The following is a 23,719-nucleotide window of genomic DNA, read 5'->3' on the forward strand; positions in this document are numbered from 1 at the left end:
CAGTAAAAGTGCTATTGTTAGATAACTGCCAGCGGCACATTTGCGATAAGTCGTATATCTGTATCCTATACAGTATCAACATCGCAAGTTTGCACTTTTTCGATCACAGTTTTTAATTTCTCTTTGGTGTTTGAGTTATATATCCGGGGACTATTACTTTACCGGGTCATTCTTACATCCATGAAAAAATTAAATACAGTAGAAGCCGCTTCATTGCATGGTCTATTTGCCATTGAATTCGGTGCAATTATCCGGTTGGTACAATAATGCGAAGCTATCTTGCTGGACCGCAACAGTTTGGGATTTGGGGATTCCGTGCAGTTAACACAAGTGTACATTAATCCGTTGTGCAAGTAGCTGGCTTCTATTGTACTTTTTTGTCTGTGTGTGTCTGTCTGTGTGTGTGTGTGCGTGCGTGTTTTTCAAAATATTTGTGGTCAGCATTAACTTTTGAAACTCCTTATGGATTGCAATGATATTTGGGATACGGCTAGGGGTAGGGAAGACAAAGTTCAACACGGATTTTGTTGTCCCCCTCCCTGGTATATGGCCATAGTACTGCAGCAGAATTTCCGGCCTTTGTATCCCTTGTTCTGGACATGCTATGGCCTCGGTTTTATGGCGGCAGATAGCTTTTTATGTAAGAAATACTTAGGGTAGTTTTTAGCCTCTTTGTAGCCTTATAGTTCAATCAAACATTCCGCAGTTAATAAAATTTCCATCAAGCAGTGACTATTTTTTTAAGGTTAACAGACGTGTCTCCAAATTGTCGGTGGCTATCAGTCCATCTTGTTCACGGAGTGACCTAGTTCTCGCGAGAACTTGCGAGAACTAGGTCGAGACTTACCTTTAAAAAGTAGTCACTGGTGAATGAAAGTTCCCTTTTACATTTGTGACTAATGAATCTCTTCAACGAAAAAGATTCCTCATATTTGATTCTAACCTGTCGTAACAACATTGATTTTGAAGCGATCAACCTAAGAGAGCCTGACTGATTATTTTGCAGAGTTTTTGCATTTTCCGATCGCGATTTGCCACCTGTCGTTATCTCTATAGCGATTGCATTCAGCATCAGACGAATGAAATGTCGAAGGTCTATGTCGCAGGAGGGCCCCTGGTTTGGGACCATAGTACTGCAGTAAAACGTCCGGTTTTCTAGTAGAATAATTTGTTTGAAACATGTCAAAAGGTGTATCCTACTATATTCTCTCATGCATTCAACTAGATAACACTTAAAGGGACTTTTTGAAATTGCTTAGTACATGCATTTACGAGAGAGCCATTACGGATACTTTATTGTCACGTTATCTGCATTTTACGTCTTCTCATCATCACAATCCGGGCCAGCTGGTTTCACGGATGGACATGACTCTCTCCCTCCATCCTTCACCATCCTCCATAGCACGGATGGACATGACTCTCTCCCTCCATCCTTCACCATCCTCCATAGCACGGATGGACATGACTCTCTCCCTCCATCCTTCCCTATCCTCCATAGCCTTGGGCAGATCTTCAAGAGAGCAACCAGTATCTTCACAGAGTCCCATATCCTTCTCAAAAGACCACATAGAGAAAGAGCACAACTTTTGAGAGGCATACAACCCTCCTTCCCCAAGGGTATGGCAGTGGTTTGGGGTTATCACTAAATGTGTCACATTTTACGCCCCCTATCCCTCTTAAAAGACCACATAGTCATAGAGGAAAGAACACAACTTCTGAGAGGCATACATCCCTTTCCCCAAGGGTATGGCGTTGGTTTTAGGCTATCACTAATATGTCTCACTCCAATTCCATGTAAATTGTACGAGTAGATTGCAAAGTACATACGTGTACGAGAAAGCCATCACAGATACTGTATTGCCGCGTTATGTACATTTTGCGTCTGCTATCCTTCTTAAAAGACCACATAGAGTAAAGAACACAACTTCTGAGAGGCATACACCCCCGTTTCTCCCAAGGGTATGGCAGTGGTTTTTGGCTATCACTAAATGTGTCACTCCAATTCCATGTAAATTGTACGAGTAGATTGCAAAGTACATACGTGAAAGCCATCACAGATACTGTATTGCCGCGTTATGTACATTTTGCGTCTGCTATCCTTCTTAAAAGACCACATAGAGTAAAGAACACAACTTCTGAGAGGCATACACCCCCGTTTCTCCCAAGGGTATGGCAGTGGTTTTTGGCTATCACTAAATGTGTCACTCCAATTCCATGTAAATTGTACGAGTAGATTGCAAAGTACATACGTGAAAGCCATCACAGATACTGTATTGCCGCGTTATGTACATTTTGCGTCTGCTATCTTTCTTAAAAGACCACATAGAGTAAAGAACACAACTTCTGAGAGGCATACACCCCTTTTTTCCCCAAGGGTATGGCAGTGGTTTTTGGCTATCACTAAATGTGTCACTCTAATTCCGTGTAAATTGCACGAGTAGATTGCAAAGTACATACGTGAAAGCCATCACAGATACTGTATTGCCGCATTATGTACATTTTGCGTCGGCTATCCTTCTTAAAAGACCACATAGAGTAAAGAACACAACTTCTGAGAGGCATACATCCCTCTTTCCCCCAAGGGTATGGCAGTGGTTTTTGGCTATCACTAAATGTGTCACTCTAATTCCGTGTAAATTGCCCTGAGATCCGCTGAGGAATCCAGTCATCTATGCCTCTCAGACCTAATCGATTATCGGCCAGCCATGTGTGCTTACGGTTTCGACCTTGCAAAGCAACGGAAGCGGAGAAGTTTGTATCAGGCCGCACCAATTTAATTTGTTGCTTCTCGGGTTCACTTGTCCATTTAAAAAAACAAATCCCGAGAAAAATAATACAGTCAAACCTGTATTATGGGCCACCTCTACAGAGGGGCCACCTGTCCATAGTGGCCACTTTTTGTCGGTCCCTTGTGTATTTTATCTACAAGTTGCCACCTCTATACAGAGGCCACCTGTCTATAGTGGCCAAATTTGTCCGGTCCCTGGAGTGGCCGCTATAGACAGGTTTGACTGTACAGGTTTTGCTTAGTGTCTACCAGGCTCCCAAGGTTGCTGAAAAAAAAGTAGAAATTGGCCAAATAGACAGAAAACAAACCAGTTTGTTGGTCGGGGGGTACAGTTTGCGAGCTAAGGAAACTGTATTCATCAGCCAACCAACTTCTCTGCTGTGTTTTCTGTCAGCTGGCTGATTTCTACTATTTTTTTCAGCGACTTTGGGAGCCTGGTAGAGGCTAGATTTTGCTATCACAAACCTGTAAATATTACTATCCAGAGCCACATACAGACAATTTCAGTCTAAAGCAGTTATGCCATTTATTAAAAAAATAAATAAAAAGCAAATCAATGGAAGGGATTCAGTGTATAAAACGTGCAATTCAACTTCTCAGACTGCTGAGAACTTTTGAAGAATTTTGAAGAATATATTTTTTTTTTACCTGTCGGTTCAATTTTTTTCTCTAAGAAAAGCCGAGAAGCAACAAATAACTTTGGTGTGGCCTCATCGAGCGGCTTGTGCCCGACAAGGTCACTACCCTGAAGGAAGGGGTTCCGCTAGATTAGGTGTGACAGCTTGCACCATTGCTGCCAGTCCAGGTGTTTGGATGCCCCCAACGTTTACGGCGTTAACAATCTCTCCCCGGAACCGTGTCCCCATTAGAACAGACATCCCATGAAATTACGGAACATTCACGCGTACAATGATGCAATGGTTTTTCTGCTGTAATGGTTTGCAGGCATGTAGACAGATCACATGCAAATGGATCTCTGAGCCCAACAACCCCTTTGACGGTATAGAGAAGGCAGTCTACGTACTACTAAACGTTCGACAAATATTGCGAAGCATTTTTCATGCGAACAAATGTCATTCGTATTGTAAAATCAATGTCGGTAAGGTCATGTAAGTTCACGTTTGGGACCCTTTAGGTTATGGGATACACAATTACACTCAATAGGGCGGCGACCGCTCTACGACAGTCCCGCAAGAGAACGGTTTAACGCTCAACGTATTTCATACGGATAGGATTTGGAATGTTTAAGCCCTTTGTATATTTCGTTGAACAAATACAGTTTGGGTCACAGTGAGGTCGAAGCGAAAACGCCGTTTAAAGTCGAATTGTGGCCTAAAGCAATGCAAGCATGATTAAAATTAGCCTATAAGTTAAATTAAGTAAAAAAAAAAAAACACATTTATTTCTAACCAATTTTCTGCTCCAGGAGAATTTCTTAAACTTTTAAACTTAAACATTTGGAAAGTTTGTCTAGTCAATGATTGATCTTAAATGTCCTCAACAGAGACTGGTTTCGCCGCTCGAGTATCATTGATCATTTACTAATCTTCCCCAAATAAGCCCACGTATAATAAGCCATCGGAGGCACAAACCTTTCAAAAGTGTCAAATTTTCATTCCTCTTGTTTCAGGTTGAAACAAATTACGCATTTTTCTTCCTCATTCTAACTTTGTTTGATAGGCTTTGCCAATCTGACATAGTAGTAATTAATTTTCTATTCTATGTACTTATAGCATTGGTATTATTATTTTATGTCTTGGGGTGGTTGGATTTTGGCTTACTGTTCTGTTGATTAACTAGGTAATTTATCGTATTTTGTTTTGCGCCAATGTTAAGAGTAAGTTTTTTTTTGTAACTGAAGCAGCACGGTGGCTTCCGGACAGTGTAGTTAGAGACTTTTTAATCACCACCTTCTTAATTATGATGCAACAACACCAGGCCTATTCTTACATCTTAGGAAGGTTAAGTAGTGAACTATCTTTATTCTTCTCTACAGCCTGTAATAGAAAGAAAAAAGAGTGAGTCGGTTTGAATTTGCTCGAAAATCTTGCAACCCTTAAAAGTGGTCGATAAAAAAGGCTACGGTCGACATGTTTTTGCCTAGGGTTGGTCGGATAAAGACAAATTAAGGATTTTTTTCTAGGCCTTATAGCAGACTCGTGAGTTGAAGAGAGGGTTTTCTTCGCTCTCCATAGAGGGTGCCTTAGGCTGAACATGCACTAAAAGTACGTCTGTATGGGAATGAAAGCCTTTTTGCTTTTAGCCATCTTGAAAGCCTAATTCTAGATAAAAAGTTACTATTGGACCCACGGAACTCAGAGGTACATGTACATTTGGAAAGGATTTCAAGCTTTCAAGTATAGCCCCAGGAAAAACAAGCAATGCTCATATTTGTAATTGTCAAGAACATTGCAGTGGAAGAAGCTTGTAATTAATGAAATGTCTCTTCTTGTGCCTTTGGCCTTTGTCACAATTAATAGTCCTAGATGTAATTCAAGAACGGGGGATATTTTGACAAAGATGGACAGTGTACGTATGCGCCGTGCTGCGAGCGATGTCAACATTTTCTGAAGACTCTAAATCACTGTGTACAGGACCGACTTTACTTTTGGATTGGTACCAAATTGGATATATAACAAATTATGGCAGCGGTTTGTAGCAAGCGGTAAATGCTTACTTGAAATCAAGACATTAGCCAATGGTATGGTTTTTCACTACAAGTCAAACCTTTTGGACTAAGCAACAACTTAGGAAGAGAGGAAAATTGCTGAAAGCAGGTGCTTGATTTGGGCAGGGTGGGGTAAACTATAAGCTGTTTGACTTTGCTGGGTGTATACCCAACCGAGTTTGACTAAATTTCCCCCGTTTTTTTTTAATACCCCATCCACGTAAGCGGAACTGCTGCTGGGAAAGAAGAGCTTTTCAATGAAATGAAACAAATTGAAATTGATGAATATAGAACGGAAATATGATCCACCGATTTTGGAATTTCAAAACTTTTGTGCAAAGGTTAGTTACATTAATCACAAAGCACTTTCGCCACTAAATTGTAAGTTTAAATGTATATCATGTTAGCATGGCCGAAATGCAAAACTAAAGGCCCTCAATGCGATTAAGATGATGGCAAAAAAATACAACACGTTACAGGCACTTGTGAAAATGCAATAAGTCTAAATTCTGTACGCCATGATGAAATAAGGCTTCGGTCGCTTTGTGTCACATATAAGAAAAATACATTATGTGCGCTTTTCTGCTTTCCATGTGACAAAATAAAAGACGTTATCCCTTTTTAGATGCCTTATCAAACCTGCATTTGCCAAGTGAACGCTCTTTTCCTTTTAGACTACATACTTTTAAATGAATAGTACAGCTGCAATCACATACACGTTTATCAGCTTAGGTACTTTACGCTTCGGACGGAAAATAGAAGACATGTTTTATATTGGGTGACGCTTTAGGGAAGCTTAGGGCTATCCTGGGATATAGTCGTTTTATGGTCTAGCCGTTAACGGTAAGAAAAATTCAAAAATAGCCTTTGTGACTTTGTTGCATTACCTAGGTATGCATTATTTGCGTGTCAATAGCTATAGGAAATGGTGTGAAAAAGCTTGAAAAGGATAACTTTCTTTTTAGATCGAGCTCTTCTTTTTACACGAGGGTTAAACTAACTGGTTTGACATTAAGGATGGCGGTTAAGCCTTTATTCTATTCCGATGTTATGGCGATTCTGCTTTGACATACAGTCACGAAGATTAATAGCTCGCATTCAATTTGGCTAAATGCTATCAAAGAAAACGAGCCTTTGCATTGAACACAGCTCGTCCGGCGTGCCTTTGCATTCAGCTATTCAGCTAACTGTGTGATTAATATATTCGCAGGCACCCCATGCATACCCACCTTCAGCTAACGCTCTCAGCCTATGATTATAATTTTCTAAGGTTCATGTAATTTGTTCATTGCGCTTTTATCCCCAGCTTGTGGATTGAAATTAATGAGCTGTATACAAGTCCCTAAGCGACACCGGAGAAGGACTTTCGGGGCTGCCTTGATGCACTGTCACGTTCTGACGTGGTCCCTCGGGGCACATTAATGTCAAAGTAGGGCACGCACAGAATGTACGCAAAGACGCCGCCGCGTGTATGATAGAATATGCCTGCCTGCTGTTATGCCGTGGCTTTTGATGACGACCATCCATTTTGAAGACTTCTTTTACCCAGGACTGAACTAACAAAGACGTGTGGAATATCAAAGCGCAGCGTCCTTGGAGAAGTGTCGTTTACGGCCGCATGAAAGGACACATTTATCTTCCCAGTTGAAGATGATAATAACACTAAGACTCACAGTTGTGTATTGCTATTTCTTTATTAGCTGAATTTAATTGTTAGCTTTTTTCTTTTTAAGAAGGCAAATATGACATTTGCACGATACGAAAGTGATATAGCATCAAAAAAGCTCTGCGTTTCTTTGAAGGCTTGGTGACCGTTACGATAACCTGCAACCGTTCATCATTACATTAAAGTAAGCAGGAAAGTAATGTTTTTGCTTTGTGTCTTTGTCTTGGTGTCTGTGAATATGATCATTCTTTATATGTATTTTATGTCGATTTTGCTGATATTTTTCATATCTTCAGTCCTTATAAAGACCTTGAAACTATCAGGTTTGGGGCCCCGGGTTGCTTGTTACGGTACAGTACCGGCATTTTTAGGAATTTCCGGGTTTGGCATCTTTTAACCTAAAGATATGGTCGCCAAAGTTACTTTGTAGATAGAAGTCGGGCTAACAAAGAAGTGACGGGGGTTTGGGCCTCCCAGCAGCTTTTGTTTAAGTGCAGGGGAGTTTAGGCTAAATTTTAATGCCAGTGGCAAGGTGATGTGGTAACATTGTACTCGGCTTTTTACGAGTTTGTCCTTCGTGCTGAGTTCCTCTTCAATGATGTACCTCCACCAACTCATCATGTTATGGCACCCAAGGTAGGGGGTGGTAATCAAACTTATTAAACACGACGACCGCAGGCAATCTAGCTAGGATGGTACAATTGTCTACAGAGTTAATTACGTCTCTCTTACGTAATCACGGTTGTAAAACATATTGGGATCTCAACATGATAGCCAAAACTTTCTTTCACAAATTTGAAATTGCTTATAACACGTTGAATTCCTCCAAAAATTTGCTATTTAGTGCAAAACTCAGACTCCTCAATGAAAACTTTTAGCGTTTTTTAAAGGAATCGGATATGTCAGTGTAGCGTATTTAATATGTTGTATATATATATATATATATATATATATATATATATATATATATATATATATATATATATATATATATATATCTTGTGATCTCCACTATGACATATATATGTGTGTGTTTGTGTATATGTGAAATGATCATTCTACAAAATTGCAATTCAGCCGTTAGGCTGCAATAGTTTCTTTAATCCAATAAACCATTCTCTCTCTCTCTCTTTAATGGTTATAACGATATTTCTAATTCTAAACTATAGAGCATTTTTATTTATATCATATGATAACATTACCAAGAATCTGCGATGCCAGCAAAATCGTTGTGTCGAAATTGAATGATGCGCCTGATGCCAGATACGGCTTTCTCGTAGTTTTTGGGCAAAAGGTATATCCACTCTACAACAATTTCGAACTCTTGAGACGCCTGTGTACATGAATTGTCATATCCCAATGTTTTCCGTATTGCTGTATGGTTAAATTCCAGTTGTCCTTGATAGTGCATTTTCGTGCCTGAAATAAAGATCTAGTAATGATAACACTCACAAAGTACCAGGCAACAGTTCATGGCCGGCCATTGGCAGTTCGATCTGCAGCATCAACAGTAATAGCTTCTTTATACGTATTTATTCATGAGAAGCTCAAGTCGGCCTGCATTGCGCTTCCCATCGTTGTAATGGGGGAGGTAAGAACACAGAGATACAAATTAAATCGAGTCCTAATAAAGTTTATTGATCAAATCTGCCCACAAGTTTACAACAGTCGTAAAAAGCAAGAAGAAGTTAACCCTGTACATACCTACATATTGTAGTCTCAGAGTCTGTATGATTATGTAGAAAGATAATACTTTTTTTGTTATTAGATTATCAAATTGTGCCCTATGTCTATGGCCTGTACTTAGCTTCTTTGAGCATAAATGTACAATGAATATTTTAATTCATCGATTATTAAATCTATCAGCATTTATTATCACATATAAATGATACAAAAACAGTATATTAAAGCGAAAGCAAAGGGTTCATTGCCCGTGTCGTTCTGGTCATTTTTTTTTAATTCACTCATAATTCATAACCTTAGAAAATGATTAAATTCTTTCAACACATGATATTGCTAGCAAACCACCATATTTTCACTATTGAAAGGTGATCCAGCCTTCCTGACGAGCCTGGTATCTCTTGAATTTAAGTTCATCTGTGACGGTAGTTAACATTATGTTACAATCTTGGCCGACAAGGCTCATCTGTATAAATAAAGGTGAACTGATCATGAACTGAACTGAACTGAAATGGAACCTTATACCCGTAATTAAAATAAAGCGCTTACCAAACAGCTTTCGATCAGTCCTCTATTCCTTATCAGTTGAAATGACCCAAAGCCTAGGTCACACATCCAGACCGAAAATGTGACGTCAGCAAATGGTCAAAGGTGCTTGGCAGTCTATGTAGGCCCCCGCCTCGGTTGAGGGCCACAAACCTTCACTCATATGGCGGTGGATAAGGATCAGAGGATTGGTCGAAAGCTTGTTGGTTATACCCCCTTTCCACTAGGACGGCGCTCTCACCGCGCTCTCTCTGTGACCTAAGATTTGACAGGTCGCTCAACGAACTTAATAGAAAAGAAACGAATTTCTTTACACTTTGCGTGTTTTGTTGTCTTATCAGTCAAACTTTTACATTTTGTATGATATACCCAGCGTGAAAGCGAAGGTTACACATATCCTATTTAGGTCGCAGTGAGAGCGCAGCGCGATCGCCGTCTAGTGGAAAGGGGGCCTAAGCGCTTTAGTTTGTGTACGAATATAAATTTTAAAACAAATTGTAATATAACTTCTTATCTCTTGCCCTATTCTTTGCAGACTGACCATTCACGCCGAGTGTCCGATGATGTTGGAGAACTTTCCGATGGACACCCAAATCTGTCCGCTACGCTTTGGCTCATGTAAGATTCTCTCTACGTCTTAAGTTGTTTCTATTCTAATTACGTATGAAATGAATCTGTGAACTAAGTAATATCATGCCTAGAACCATGATATTGTGTCACGTACATTTGTTCATTTATGGATAGGAACATCGTTCAGCAAATAACCTAATATGTTTATTTTCTTTCACAAAGGGAAGATGCATACCTAAAACATATTGCAGCTTGAACATACTTCTAAAATACTTTACTTTTGTATACATCGAACTTATAATATCAGTTTCCATTCCTTGGTGCTTAACCTTTAAACAAAGTGTCTAGAACTGTTAAATATTTTTTCAGATCATGTTACCTAAGGGTGGACTCCTACTGCACTTGGGGCACCGGTGCGGCACTGTGGGGTTCGTAGATGACTAAAGGAATTTTTAGAGATAAAAAACAAATTCTCGTCCGTTTTGTATATTTTTGTTGTCTTCTAATTCATACTTTTACGTATTAGGCTATATCTAAAAATCGCGAAAATAAGACAACAGCGCCGCAGTGAACGAACCCCGCAGTGCCGCACCGTTTACCAAAATGCAGCGATTGACCACCTTAAGTCCGTGGATGATAAAAGTGTGTTGTGATGACACTCGCTTTGTCACCACTAATCTCTGTATGTGACCCCGTGCAGCAGCAATTGCCCCACCCGACATTAGAACCTACAGATTAACGTCCCTGCTTACCTAATGATCATTACTGGCTGTCAATCACTTCCATAATGAGCGGCGGTCGTGATGTTACAACATGATGGAACAGGCTCCGTGCTAATCAATCATTGGCTAGCAGGACCCGGGCATCTTAATGAGATTTGGGCTCTGGTGGTATATTCTGAGGGGCTACTCATCAACTGAATCCATCTATTAAACCTAATTCCGTGCCGCGGCGTTGTTGCGGTAACAATTACACAGGAATTTAATAGTGGCCATCAGGGAAATAGGCTGAATAGACGTAGGGTGGGCCCTAACCACTCGTCAATAACTTTCAACTACAACGTTCTGTAACTTTGGGAAGGACAGAGGGACGACGCTAAATTATTCACGTAGTGTTTGTGTGGGTGGTGGATTCGCATACGTACACAGCAAAACTTCTACTGTCTCCCATTGGTGGATTCGCACATTTACACATTCTAGGCTTTTACTGTAAAGTTTCTCATTGGTGGATTCACATATGTACACAGCAAACCTTCTACTGTCAAGTTTCTCATTGGTGGATTCGCATATGTACACAGATAACCTCCTACTGTAAAGTTTCTCATTGGTGGATTCGCATATGTACACACCAAAACTTCTACGGTAAAGTTTCTCATTGGTGGATTCGCATATGTACAAAGCAAACCTTCTACAGTAACTGTAAAGTTTCTCATTGGTGGTTTCGCATATGTACGCAGCAAAACTTTACTGTAAAGTTTCTCATTGGTGGATTCACATATGTACATAGCAAAACTTCTACTGTAAAGTTTCTCATTGGTGTATTCGCATGTGTACCAGCAAAACTTCTACTGTCTCTAATTCGCTCAGTATAGAAAACGTGTGACAACTTTCAAGGCTCTTACTGCTATTTGGTGGATTTGCTGTAACCTTTGTAGCTTTTGCAATCGGTGCCTAGGGATAAAATCATTTTGGGGTGAAGGAGAAAACATTAACAGAATTTAGCATGTTATGACACACGTGGGGAAAATATAACTACAGCTTATTTTTTAAAATTGGTACCGAGAGATATAAGAACATTATTTAAGGGTGAAGGAGAAAACATTTACAGAATTTTTACATGTCATGCCACACATGGGAAAATCTAACTATAGATTTTTCTTTTTTAAATTCAATTTGGTACCGAGAGATATGAGGACACTTTCAGGGGTGAAGGAGACATGCTAAACTTTTACTGGCTCTGTATAACAAAACATATACAAACTTTCCAGGCTCTTACTGTCATACAGTGTATTTGTTGTAACATTTGTAGATGTTACAATTGGTGCCTAGAGAGTAAATCATTTAGGGGTGAATGAGAAAATATTTGCAGAATTTAGCTTCTTATGTGACACATAGGAAAATCTAACTATAGTTTTTTTTATTGGTACCGAGGGATATAAGAACATTTTTAGGGGTTAAGGAGAAAAACATTTACAGAATTTAGCATGTCATGTTACACATGGGAAAAATTTAACGATAGATTTTTTTTAGAATTGGTACCGAGAGATATAAAAACATTATCTAGGGGTGAAGGAGACATGCTAAACTTTTACTGTCTCCCATTGGCTCTGTATAACAAAACACATGCGAACTTTCCAGGCTCTTGCTGCCATACAGTGTATTTGTTATAACATTGTAGCTGTTACAATCGGTGCCTATAGAGTCAATCATTTGGGGGTGAAGGAGAAATCATTTACGGAATTTAGCTTCTTATGCGACACATAGGAAAAATCTAACTATAGTTTTTTTATTGGTACCGGGGGATATAAGAACATTTTTAGGGGTGAAGGAGAAAAATATTTACGGAATTTAGCATTTTATGTTACACATGGGGAAAATCTATCTATAGATTTTAAAAAAAAATCGGTACCGAGAGATAAGAATATTTAGGGGTGAAGGAGACCTGCTAAACTTTAAATGTCTCCCATTGGCTCTGTATAACAAAACATATACAAACTTTCCAGGCTCTCACTGACATGCAGTGCATTTGTCATAACCTTGTAGCTGTTACAATCGGTGTCTAGAGAGTAACTCATTTAGAGGTGAAGGAGAAAAAAAACGTTTACAGGATGTATGACTGAGTATGGGGACACATGGGAACAAATTTGACTTTAAACTTTATTTGGTGCCAAGAGATAAGACAATTATCAAGGGTCCAAGGAGAAAAAGATTTACAAAATGTCTTCACGCTGTGTGACAAAATGGCATTTCTTAGGGTCTTTGTCCCAAAAATGTCCCCCACTGGCTTCAACTTCTGAAACGGATCATTACAACCGTGACAATAAAAGTGTGGTGTCCTTTGAAGATGACGTCTTTTGTATTGACGGACGACTGTTGAGGACAAAGTATCGCATTTACATCCCCGGTGGGCGATGAAAATGATGAACCGATGTGAGTTACGACCACCAGATGTCAAAAAATCAATGCTATGACTAGGCTTGTGATGACATACATAGATTATCTATAGCAGACATTTTAGCATTGCACTTTCTTTTTAATGTCACGTATTGTAGACTTGTGTCCTGAAGTCGAAGAGTTCGATGACCTCAAAACTTCATTAAATATTAACACTTGTGATGCTGACAAATTTTCACTGTACATTTTCCCAATTCTGGGCGTTTTAGACCCTTTGGAAAGTAGTGATACTGTTTTCACTGTGCTACATTTTTTAGAATAACTAAACTTAAGCTTTGTAATGATATATAACTTTATAGGGAAGGAAACTTTATTTGGAAGTAAAGTAACAAAAAAGTAGCATTGTAAAATGTGTGCTAACATATGTTGGGCGCAAAACTACTTGAATAGCTTTCATTTCATAATCTCATTGATTATGCAAAGCAAGACTTGTTCTTTTTATTGATGATGATATACTAAAAATGACATATGTTGCATATATTTCTTCATTCCGCAGAATTCCATGTTTACATATCATCATACCCAGTGCCAAATACTTGTACATTTACATGATTAATGCATAGCTGCAGACATTTTAAGCTAACTTAAACATGTCACATGTGTGTAATTCCAATCTTTTATTAGTAAGGGATCGTTACAATTTCGCTGTATTTTATGCAAGTAAGAACCTTATTCACATAATTATTGATGCCATGATGCTTACCCATATCCATACAGATGCACAATCTTTCATCTCCAAGCAGATCCTACGATTGCATAAGATATTACTAAACTGGCCAAAGAGTGTAGTCAGAGGTGTATATTTGCCATGTAGCCAAACACCATATGGCTACCCAAACACCGTATGGGTACATACTACATGCTACGTTATGCTACCATAAAATCTGCTTGGAGATTAACAATCTTAATGTTTACATAGTACTTTGTTTCTTTGTACTTCTTGAAGATGGGTACCCTAAGGAGGAGATAGAGTTCCACTGGAAGTACGGGGACAAGAAGTCGGTCACTATCAGTGAGGAAGACAGGCGTCTGAACCAGTACGAACTACAAAGACATGAAGCCGGCAAGGAGCTGAAAATATCCAAATCCGGTAGGTAAAAACATATAATGACGAATTCGAATGAAAGTTCATAGTTATGTTTACAGTATTTCTGCTCTTTTTGTTCCTCTCCTTCTTCAAAGATATAAGGTCAATGACCTTGGCAAGACGGGTGTCAATAGGGTAACTGCTTCAGAAGTAGATTTGAACTTGGGGTGTTCGTTTATTTTATGTAGCAAGTGGCAGGACAAAGATGGAGGGGTTGGTCACCATATAAATCTAAAATTCAATGTTTTTTAGTAAACATGAACAGAGAAGAAGGTTGTTTTCAGTTTTACCCACTTTATCGTGAATGCCACGTTCACGATATCTCATTTTACTCATATAAATCAAGTGGTAGGACAAGCTTGAGTTGATGGTCTACAGATGAACGGATGTGTTCAGGAATAAACAGAGAAGTAATTTGTTATACCAGACAATGCAAAGTAAACATTACGGTTGTAAAATCAATAATTCTAGTTGTATTTTATTTTTTTCCATAATAATCAATCGTTTATTCGAATTCAACTTTTTAGGTCAGTCGAAAAATTTATCATCATCATCATCATTTTTCAAAACTTTAATTAATAAAAACAGATATTTCCGACAAGAAGAATGTTTCAGGCGATTCACAACACTGCGCTTTTTTGCTGTAATACTATTTGGAAGATAAATAAGATGAATAAATCGATAGATATGAAATGAAAATTTATGGGAAGCTTAGTTGAATAAAAAGATTGATAACGCCAGTTTATCTTTATCTGCAGGGTAACCTATACCCGGTGTTATATCAGAATACAAAAATTTGAAATATTGGGTCAACCTATCTTCGTTCTTTTATCAAACTGTAATACTGTTTCTTTTTCTTTGCGGTTTAAAACCTCAGTCTGTCGGCCCTATTTCCCTAAATATCCAGTTAAAAAAACAACAGATTTGAGTTACCCCACAGATAAAGGTGAACAAGCGTTACATTGCAAGAAAATTTTTCAATGGCAGAGGAAATGCTTATTGTATTACGCCTGATCTCAACTTACATGCAAAATGCACTGAATATGCTTCGCTGAAGCAAGAGAGAAAATATATGATACGTGTTTTTAGATTATTCAAATGTCAACAAAATTAGCCAACTAACACGTATTAGTAACCGGGTTAATTGCCTTGTAGTTATGGTTGATGTGATGTGGCCACTGATGCGCAATGACCCGAATCATACGCTCCGTCGAAGCAACCAGACTCGTGGAAAATTTCTCAATTGACAGGCAAAATGCCAAGAAGATGAGGTCACACCTTGTCATGTAGAATTTTATTTCCTTTTCTCTTAAACCCCACCCATTAATGATGTGGTGTTCGTTTATGTAGAAAGTGGTGTTCGTTTTGTGGTGTTCGTTTGTTCGATTGTGGTGTTCGTTTATGTAAAAAGTGGCAGGACAAAGCTGGAGGGGTTGGTCACCATATAGATATATAAAATCAAATGTGGTTTAGTAAAAATAAACAGGTTGTTGTAAGTTTTACTCACTTGATCGTGAATGGCGCATATCTAGTTGTATCTAATCTTTACTCATATCAAGCAAGTGGTAGGACAGAGCTTGTAGTGATGCTATGTGCTACTCAACTGACAGAGAAAATGCCAAAGAGATTATGTCATAACTCGGCATCTAGAATTTGATTTCCTTTTCTCTAAAACCCCACCCAGTAATAGATACCTTGTGGTGATAGTTAATTTCATGTGGCAAGTGGTAGGACAAAGCTGGGGGGGGGTCACCAAATAAATATAAAATTTAATGTGTTTTAGTGAAAATAAACAGGTTGTTGTAAGTTTTACTTACTTTATAGTGAATGACACATATCAATTCTTTACTCATATGAAGCAAGTGCTTGTAGTACTGGTCTGTGCAGTGCTCACCTGACAACAGAGAAAATGCCAAGAAGATGAGGTCACACCTCGGCATCTAGAATTTGATTTCCTTTTCTCTAAAACCCCGCCCAATGACAAAGCGGGGTGGAGCCAGAAACAGTCCAATTTCATGGCCGTTGACTACAGCTGAGGCGCGCAGAGGTTGTTCGGTCGCGGACTGCCCACAAGTCACTATTAAGTTGCACCGCTGGGTCACCCTCGTGACAGACCCAACCTTTTCTTCATTAATTCTCAGTAATGGTTGCATCCCGGGCTCATAATTCCTCCGACGTAGATAAATAGGAGGAATGATATTTTATCCACGGACACCTTTTAGTGTCGAGGTTTGTCATGATTAGGAACGCCCTATACGTTGACGAATGAAACCTAGCAATGGCCACTACAAGCTCAACTCTTTGATAGACATGGATCATTATCTGCTTATAGAATTCAAAGCAAAATGATTTATTTTGTACACAACATTCTTCGAACTTGAATAGAATTAATATTATGGCTAGAACATATACGACAATATCACATGGCCGAATAATATCTTTTTTATGTAATTAAAAAATATCCCTTAAATTATGACTGACAAACGTTGATCATCTTAGAATCTATTGACAAGGCACCAAATGCATTGGTAGTTTTTGCAAAGGTAAAAATAAAGATGTTAGTCATTCATAAATGTTATATTAGAACACACGCAATATATAGAGCGAAGTTCTGAGATGTGCTGGTACTACCTCATAACCCCATTGCGAGCGTTCCACATAACACAAGTTCACCTTTGATAGCGGGGTAACCTAAATCCCTTATTTGAAATAACTTAGTATTTAGGGTTTCAAGTCGACTGCAACATATTTAATATTTTTCTAGATCTATATACTAAAAATATTGCTTCCACTGTCCGTCGACCTCATGTTCCCAAATACCCTGTTTTTAAAAACAACGGATATACGCTACCCCACGGATAAAGGTGATCTATTATTACATGATAAAAGGAAAGAAAATGTACCCATTTGTTGTATATTTTAGTTTATGTTTTAGCACAGCCAGTAGATACCCATCTGAGTATGATGTAACATGCTCAAGGCACGTAATACTTGAACATGGAACCCCAATTTTATGTCCCTACCGAAACTCAAAGGCAGCCCTAACCATGATACTCTTCCTTGGACTGGAACCAACTCCACTAATTTGAACCAGGAGCTCAAATGTGAGGCTGCTATTAACTGGGCTACTCAACGCTAGCTCGCCTTTATCCGCAAGGCAACGTATATTCGTTGTTCTTGTTCTTTAAAAAACAGGGTAGTTAGGGATATCAAATTGACTGACTGTTTAATAGTTTGAAAGTAACTCAAATATTTTGAAAATATTGCAATTTAATGCCCTGTTTGTTTAAACAATGGATAAAAGTTACCCCGCGGAAAAAGGTGAAATAGCGTCACATCCATGTATCTGATTTGTCAATCATACGAAATATCGTTTCCTAAAGACAAATCGCTATAGGAACAGCTCGAACATTTTTTTTACTCCCATTTTTATCCCGCTAGTACAACCTGGATCGTTAGAAAACCCTTGCTGGAGAAATCGTAGCCTCCGATGCCCCCCGGACTCCCGCAGGGCTTGTGCATGCGATTGCCTGGGCAGAGCAGATAACAATGCTTTATTATCTCTCCATGCAGGAGGGAGCCTGGCAGATATTACAGTCTCTCTCTCGCCACGGGAGGGCCTGGCGCACGATAATGCCAGCAGTAATAAAGACAAGAACTCTACTTAATGGTTACCTGGAGGCATGCCTTGATACCACATGTCCTCATCTACAATTTGTCTTCACATCGTATCAATATCAATTCAACGTTTCTGGCCATCGAACCTACTGATCAATAGATCTTGATAGTATCATTGTAGAAAGGTAGTGGAATGATATCTGAAACGTCAGACAGTTTCAAAATCATTCCAATTGCTTGAGCAACTATTTTTTTATTTGAGTTTTTCAAATAAACAATGACAAGAAAAGTTAGGGAACCATCCCACAAAATGACAACAAGAATAACACAAATTATCCCAACATAACCATGACTATAACAATTCTGATGAACTTATATTCAAAAAGTATATAACTGAGATCTCAAACCATTACAAAACTGAGTTTAGATTAGATTGCTTGAGCAATTGTTATCTTGAGAACTTTCTCATCAGTTTCCATATTTTGATGTTGTCTTCAATTGATATGATAACGACGAAAAAGGGAATACTGAATAGATGTAAACTATAATCATGAACTTCAAACACTACAGATATTTGTTTTTGTAACATGACATCATTCACCTATAATTTCATCGGGTTGGAACATATGGTTCGTCTGGATAAAAATGCGTCATTATCTAAACGCGGTGTCTAGTAAATAGCGTTTGGAACAGCATACATGATAATCGTTTACGTTTGTGACTGCATTGTTAGAAGCGCCACCTTAGCTGCAGTTCCCGTCCACCCCTAGGAAGATGACAGACAGTCACCACAACTCCTGCTGCTGATTATAAATCAATCTTAGTTGCGAATGATGACCATTGATAGTATTCACTAGTATAATAACTAGTATAATTCAGTTCCCGATATGAAAAAAGCAATCGCTTGATCAGCATTTTTGATAAAAATTCTGTAGGCTATTATCACATCTATCAATACGTGTTGTAGTGGAGTATGCAACATCCTGGAATAAAATCTTCTGTGGATAAAAGATAATCGTGCAATTTAATGGAAAAGTGCCAGCTATTTCAGTTACGGATGTACAAAATAGCCTCATATAAAGATAAGATAAAGTGAAGAGTTTCAACGTACCAGTGAAGTAAAAAAAAATGGAGAACCGACTACAAAACTGATGTATCTTCACATTATCGTACTGATATTGATGCAGTACTTCCTCCCCCACTGACGAGATAACGGCATCAGTCTGTAAATGTCTTCACGGGACGTACAGTAATCTCAGCCGGTATGGATACACCGTGTGGCGCCAAAAAGTAAAAGTAGTCTTTTTTTTTTACCTCGAGTCCATAAAATGTCATGGAGGTTATATTTTCACTAGCGTTTGTGTCTCTGTCTGTCTGTATGTGAACAAGGTAACACGACGGCTGGGTGGATTGATTTCATACTTGGTGTGTCTGTGGGGTGTGATGAAAGCTTGAAATGATTAGATTTTGGGCCCCCTAGCGGCTTCCCTTTGTACTGCAGCGCAACTTCCAAATTTGATGGGGTGTGATGAAGGCTGGAAATTTTTAGATTTCCGGCTCCCTAGCGGCTTCCCTTGGTACTGCAGTGCAACTTCCGGTATTGCAATCATGTGCCCTGAACAAGCTATGGTCACGAATTTTTAGTATCAGATAGCTCTTGTCCTTAGGAATAAGTGACAAAAGTTTGCCCCCCCCCCCCTACTTTCCAATTGGACCGTTAGACATATTTAAAAAAAAGGCATAGTTTAAGGACTAATAGTAAAGATTCCTGGTCTGAGAAGCACATTGATGGAGCTAGTGACTAAAAACAGTGGGAAGTCTAGTAGAATGGCCCATAAAGTGTGTTTTTACTCGTTTGAAATGGTTGCAATTTTACAATACCTTTGTTGGTGCTTCCTGGATCGTATTACCGGATATATGTTGAAGAGTTTTGTTGCTGTTTTTATGCACAAATGGTAGAGCTTCGCAAAAGGCCGGTGACTTCCTTTCTGGCTTTAAATGACATATTTGCTGGCATTTCGTCCCTCGACACATTAAAAAAGTCCAATACCGTTCCAAAGAACTCACCAAATGGCACAGTCTCATATTTTCAATAGCAAAGGGTATAGATTCGTGAGTTCGATATTTCCTTTCTGATTTCAAGTGACATATTCGTGGCATTGCTTCTCTACACGTTAAAAAGAAAAAAAGAAGCCCAATACCGTTCCAAAGAACTCACCAAATGGCACAGAATCATATTTTTACCGGACTGGCAATCGGTATAGATTCGATGATTTCCTTTCTGACTTCAAGTGACATATTTGTGGCATATTTGTGGCATATTTTTGACATATTTGTGGCATTTCTTCTCTTGACACGTTAAAAAGAAAAAAAAAAGTCCAGTGCCGTTCGAAAGAACTCACCACCAAATGATACATTGTCATATTTTCACTAGCAGTGGGCATAAATTCAATGATTCTTTAAGTGACATATTTGTGGCATTTCTTCTCGTGACACGTTAAAAAAGTACAATGCCGTTCCAAAGAACTCACCAAATGATACAGTCTCGTAGTTTCACTAGCAATTGGTATAGCTTCAATGATTCTTCAAGTGACATATCTGTGGTATATTTGTGACATACTTGTGGTATTTCTTCTCTTGACACGTTAAAAAGAAAAAGAAGTCCAACACCGTCCAAAAAAAATCGCCGAATGGCACGGTCTCAGTTGTGACCGATTATCTAAACTCTCCTCCATGATTTTCCCGGTCGTTAACGGTCCGAAGCGGCATGTGTTAGGCCACGCAGTGACCATTCGTCTCTCCAAGGGGGATTCCAAAACTACTATCTTGGTAATGGCACCTTTCTCATGAGACCTACTTTTATGAGGAATACGGTACGTGGTTTTAAAACCGTATCAATCATACATAGACACCGCTCGACTCGTGATCCCTGGAGTTTATTTTTACCGAGGAAGTCTGACGTCTTCCACACTAGTGGTGCAGCGTTGATCTGTGAAGGGAATGATCCACTAATTCTCTTAACTCATTTTGATGAACGTCAGTCATCTACCTTCGAGCGTTTCCGTCAATATTTGATCATTTGTAAGTTTTACTTTAATGACGACGCATGTCCTTCACCCTGTACAAAGAATCGCACTGGTACACACGCGACAGATAGGACGATGTACATGTACATTTTTTTTCATCGCAAAATGGCATATTTGCTCCATAAAACTTGCTCTGAAAGGTAGTTCCGAGCAAATGTGAAGCCGTAATATCACATTTCCGTAAGCCTGGTGGACAATCGTTGTCAACAGAAGAAACGGAAAAACAGTTGCGATGTGATCAAGGTTTCCGTCAATGGTTGCTATATTGCTCAAAATAACGTTTAGAGACAGATTGTCAATCTATGTGTGATATAAGTAAATTTAATTTTAGATCAAAATGTGCCATTTGGAGGAAAATAAGTACACGTAATACCCACACTCACAAAATCCAGTCCAAGAATACACAACCTTCAAACTCATTTTAGTATATAGTGACCAGCCTCTATAGCTCTGCTCTACCACTTGCTACATGGTGTATTCGAACACCACAGGATGGCTGCTACTTTAGTAGTTAGTATGGTGACAGTAGCCTGATCTGGGTCATTTAATCTATTTCTTTGGAGAAGAAAGGGGAACGCAGAAAAAAACTTGCTTTTTGAATATAATGAAACAAGTATTGATCACAGTCTGGAATTTGGATTTTTGCTAATGACGACTTTGTAATGCATACTTATTAGATAACATAAAATGCATATATGTAATAATCTACTTATAAACTCAAATTCACTAGTGAATGAAACGCCTTACACACCTATAAGTTAATGTTATAGTCATAGATTGAAAGCAGAATTATCATTGGTGTCTTAATAATCAAAAGAGCTAATTTTAATACTAATATGTATATTAGTTCGACTTCTTTTCGCTTCTTAGGACAGTTGTTAAGTACGGACTGGTATAACTTATATGTACATGGTTTATCTAATTGCATTATGAACTTATGATGTCATGATGACGTTATCAAGTAGTACTTGATGACGTCATCATGACATCATACTAACCACAGATTTAGAAAAAAAAGCTAAAAAGTGCTGTCCCTGGCTTCTAATTCGACTTTTATAATTGCTACTTTTAAGAAATATACATATCAGTGATTTAAAAAGATCTTTGGGTAAATTTTATCATATCTTGTAATGATTTTTTAAATGAAGTTTTTCTTGAATTTTATTTACTCCTTACACTGCCAGCATTTCGGAGCGTGCACTAAATAGCACCGGACAGGATAAAATTTCAAAATAAGGAGGAAAATTAATGGGCGCTAGGATACCATCCATATAATCGAATCAGCATAGCGTAACCTACTTCTACATTATGTAATAAGATAGGTCATAGTGGCACTCCGCTTGAAGAATCGTGAAACACACAACCGGTTCTACCCTGAAAACGCTAGACAAAAGGTCGCTGGAGCGCAGGTGCTCCCGAAAGGCAATACTTGTCACGGGTCAGAGAAAAACAAACCGTACCCGATGAGCCAGACTTAAACCCGTTTTGCGCTTTTGTGTTCAATTGTAACGCCCCAGCCGCCGTGTCACATCAAAAATACATTACACACACGCCTACGACAAGCTGAGATTGATGTGTTAGGCCACTGCCTTCCTCCAAAAGTTTTCCATATCAATCCACATGCTGTGAAATTAAACAAGTTTATAGATTGACAGCTATTCGGTATCAAACACAATCAATCCACATGCCAACGTCTATCGGTATAAGCAATCATCTTGGAGACCCGGTATTGAGCAAACTTTTTATCATCGTCGACCTTGTACGACAAAATAGAAGCTTGAAGCTGAACTCGATCCGTTTTCAATGAGAAACACATTCGTCAAGAAACCTTCTTTTCATTAGATGTCAAATCGAACGATTAGTTTTTGAGAGGTATCCGCTTCATCTGACAAGCAGGGAAAATTCGAAGGAGAGACTTTGTATAGGGACGACGAAACTGGTACTAATGTAAATCAAGTAAAGGACCTGGTGACTCGAAAGCTATCCCTTGTGACCAAACCCATTAATAAAAGCCATTCTTGACAAACGAGCTTCTAGTGACCCTATCTTAGAGCCTTATATGTAAAGGCAAACATAGCAAGATTATGCAGTACTTTATGTGACCCGTGGAATATTAGAACCATACATTAATTGTGATATTCCAATGGAAATAAATGCACACTAAACAACTAAACTAACTTTGACAAATCAAAGACAGGTTTGTAAATGAAAGCGACGGTGACTGTTACTTCCAGGACGTGACGATAGAAATATGTAAATACGTCAACGGGTAATAAGTGCCAGATAACCTGTGTCATCCCCCGTCTCTGACTAAGTGTTGGGTAATGTAAAAGTAAGTCTTTATACATAATGCCGTTTAACAACACGAAGTTTCAGACGAATATTAATTGATTTTGCTTTTTGTATTTTTAAATAAAATGCTTGGACCCATGTTTGGATTTTCTGTGAATATGAAAAATATGAATATTGTCAGATATATTAACAATGTCATTCTATTTTGCCTGGAAACCTGGTACCGGGACTCGTGAGAATGTTTTCTTTGAAAATCAAAAGAAGCAAACATTATGTTTGAACATAATTATGATTATGCACTGTTCACTTCTCAAATGAACATTTTTTTTGCAATTTGTGGTGCCATGTCTACTATGACGTCACGAGTGGAAATTAACTTAATAAGTACCTTGCGACATGATTCAAGAACTGAGAGAATGATTTGTAAGTTTCAAGTTTAAGATATTTTGTGCAAACGTCTATGATCGTTGTATAATACTCATAATCGTTTTTTGTACTCAGGAACTGTTTACTTTAGTATAATTGGCGATGTAAGTACTTTATTC

The 23,719-nt window shown here is 38.6% G+C and overlaps 1 protein-coding gene across 1 annotated transcript in view; it reads left to right on the forward strand.

Moving 5' to 3' along the window:
• The window catches only part of LOC118419656 (gamma-aminobutyric acid receptor subunit alpha-6-like), a 47,828-nt gene that overhangs the window by 19,340 nt on the left and 4,769 nt on the right, over positions 1 to 23,719 (forward strand). The window contains exons 6-7 of the mRNA XM_035826155.1: positions 9,884 to 9,966; positions 14,038 to 14,181. Coding sequence (XP_035682048.1) covers positions 9,884 to 9,966; positions 14,038 to 14,181 — 227 coding nt within the window. The remainder of the gene's footprint in view (positions 1 to 9,883; positions 9,967 to 14,037; positions 14,182 to 23,719) is intronic.

The sequence above is a fragment of the Branchiostoma floridae genome, chromosome 7 (genome assembly GCF_000003815.2).
Source record: "Branchiostoma floridae strain S238N-H82 chromosome 7, Bfl_VNyyK, whole genome shotgun sequence".
In the NCBI taxonomy this organism is placed as follows: domain Eukaryota; kingdom Metazoa; phylum Chordata; class Leptocardii; order Amphioxiformes; family Branchiostomatidae; genus Branchiostoma; species Branchiostoma floridae.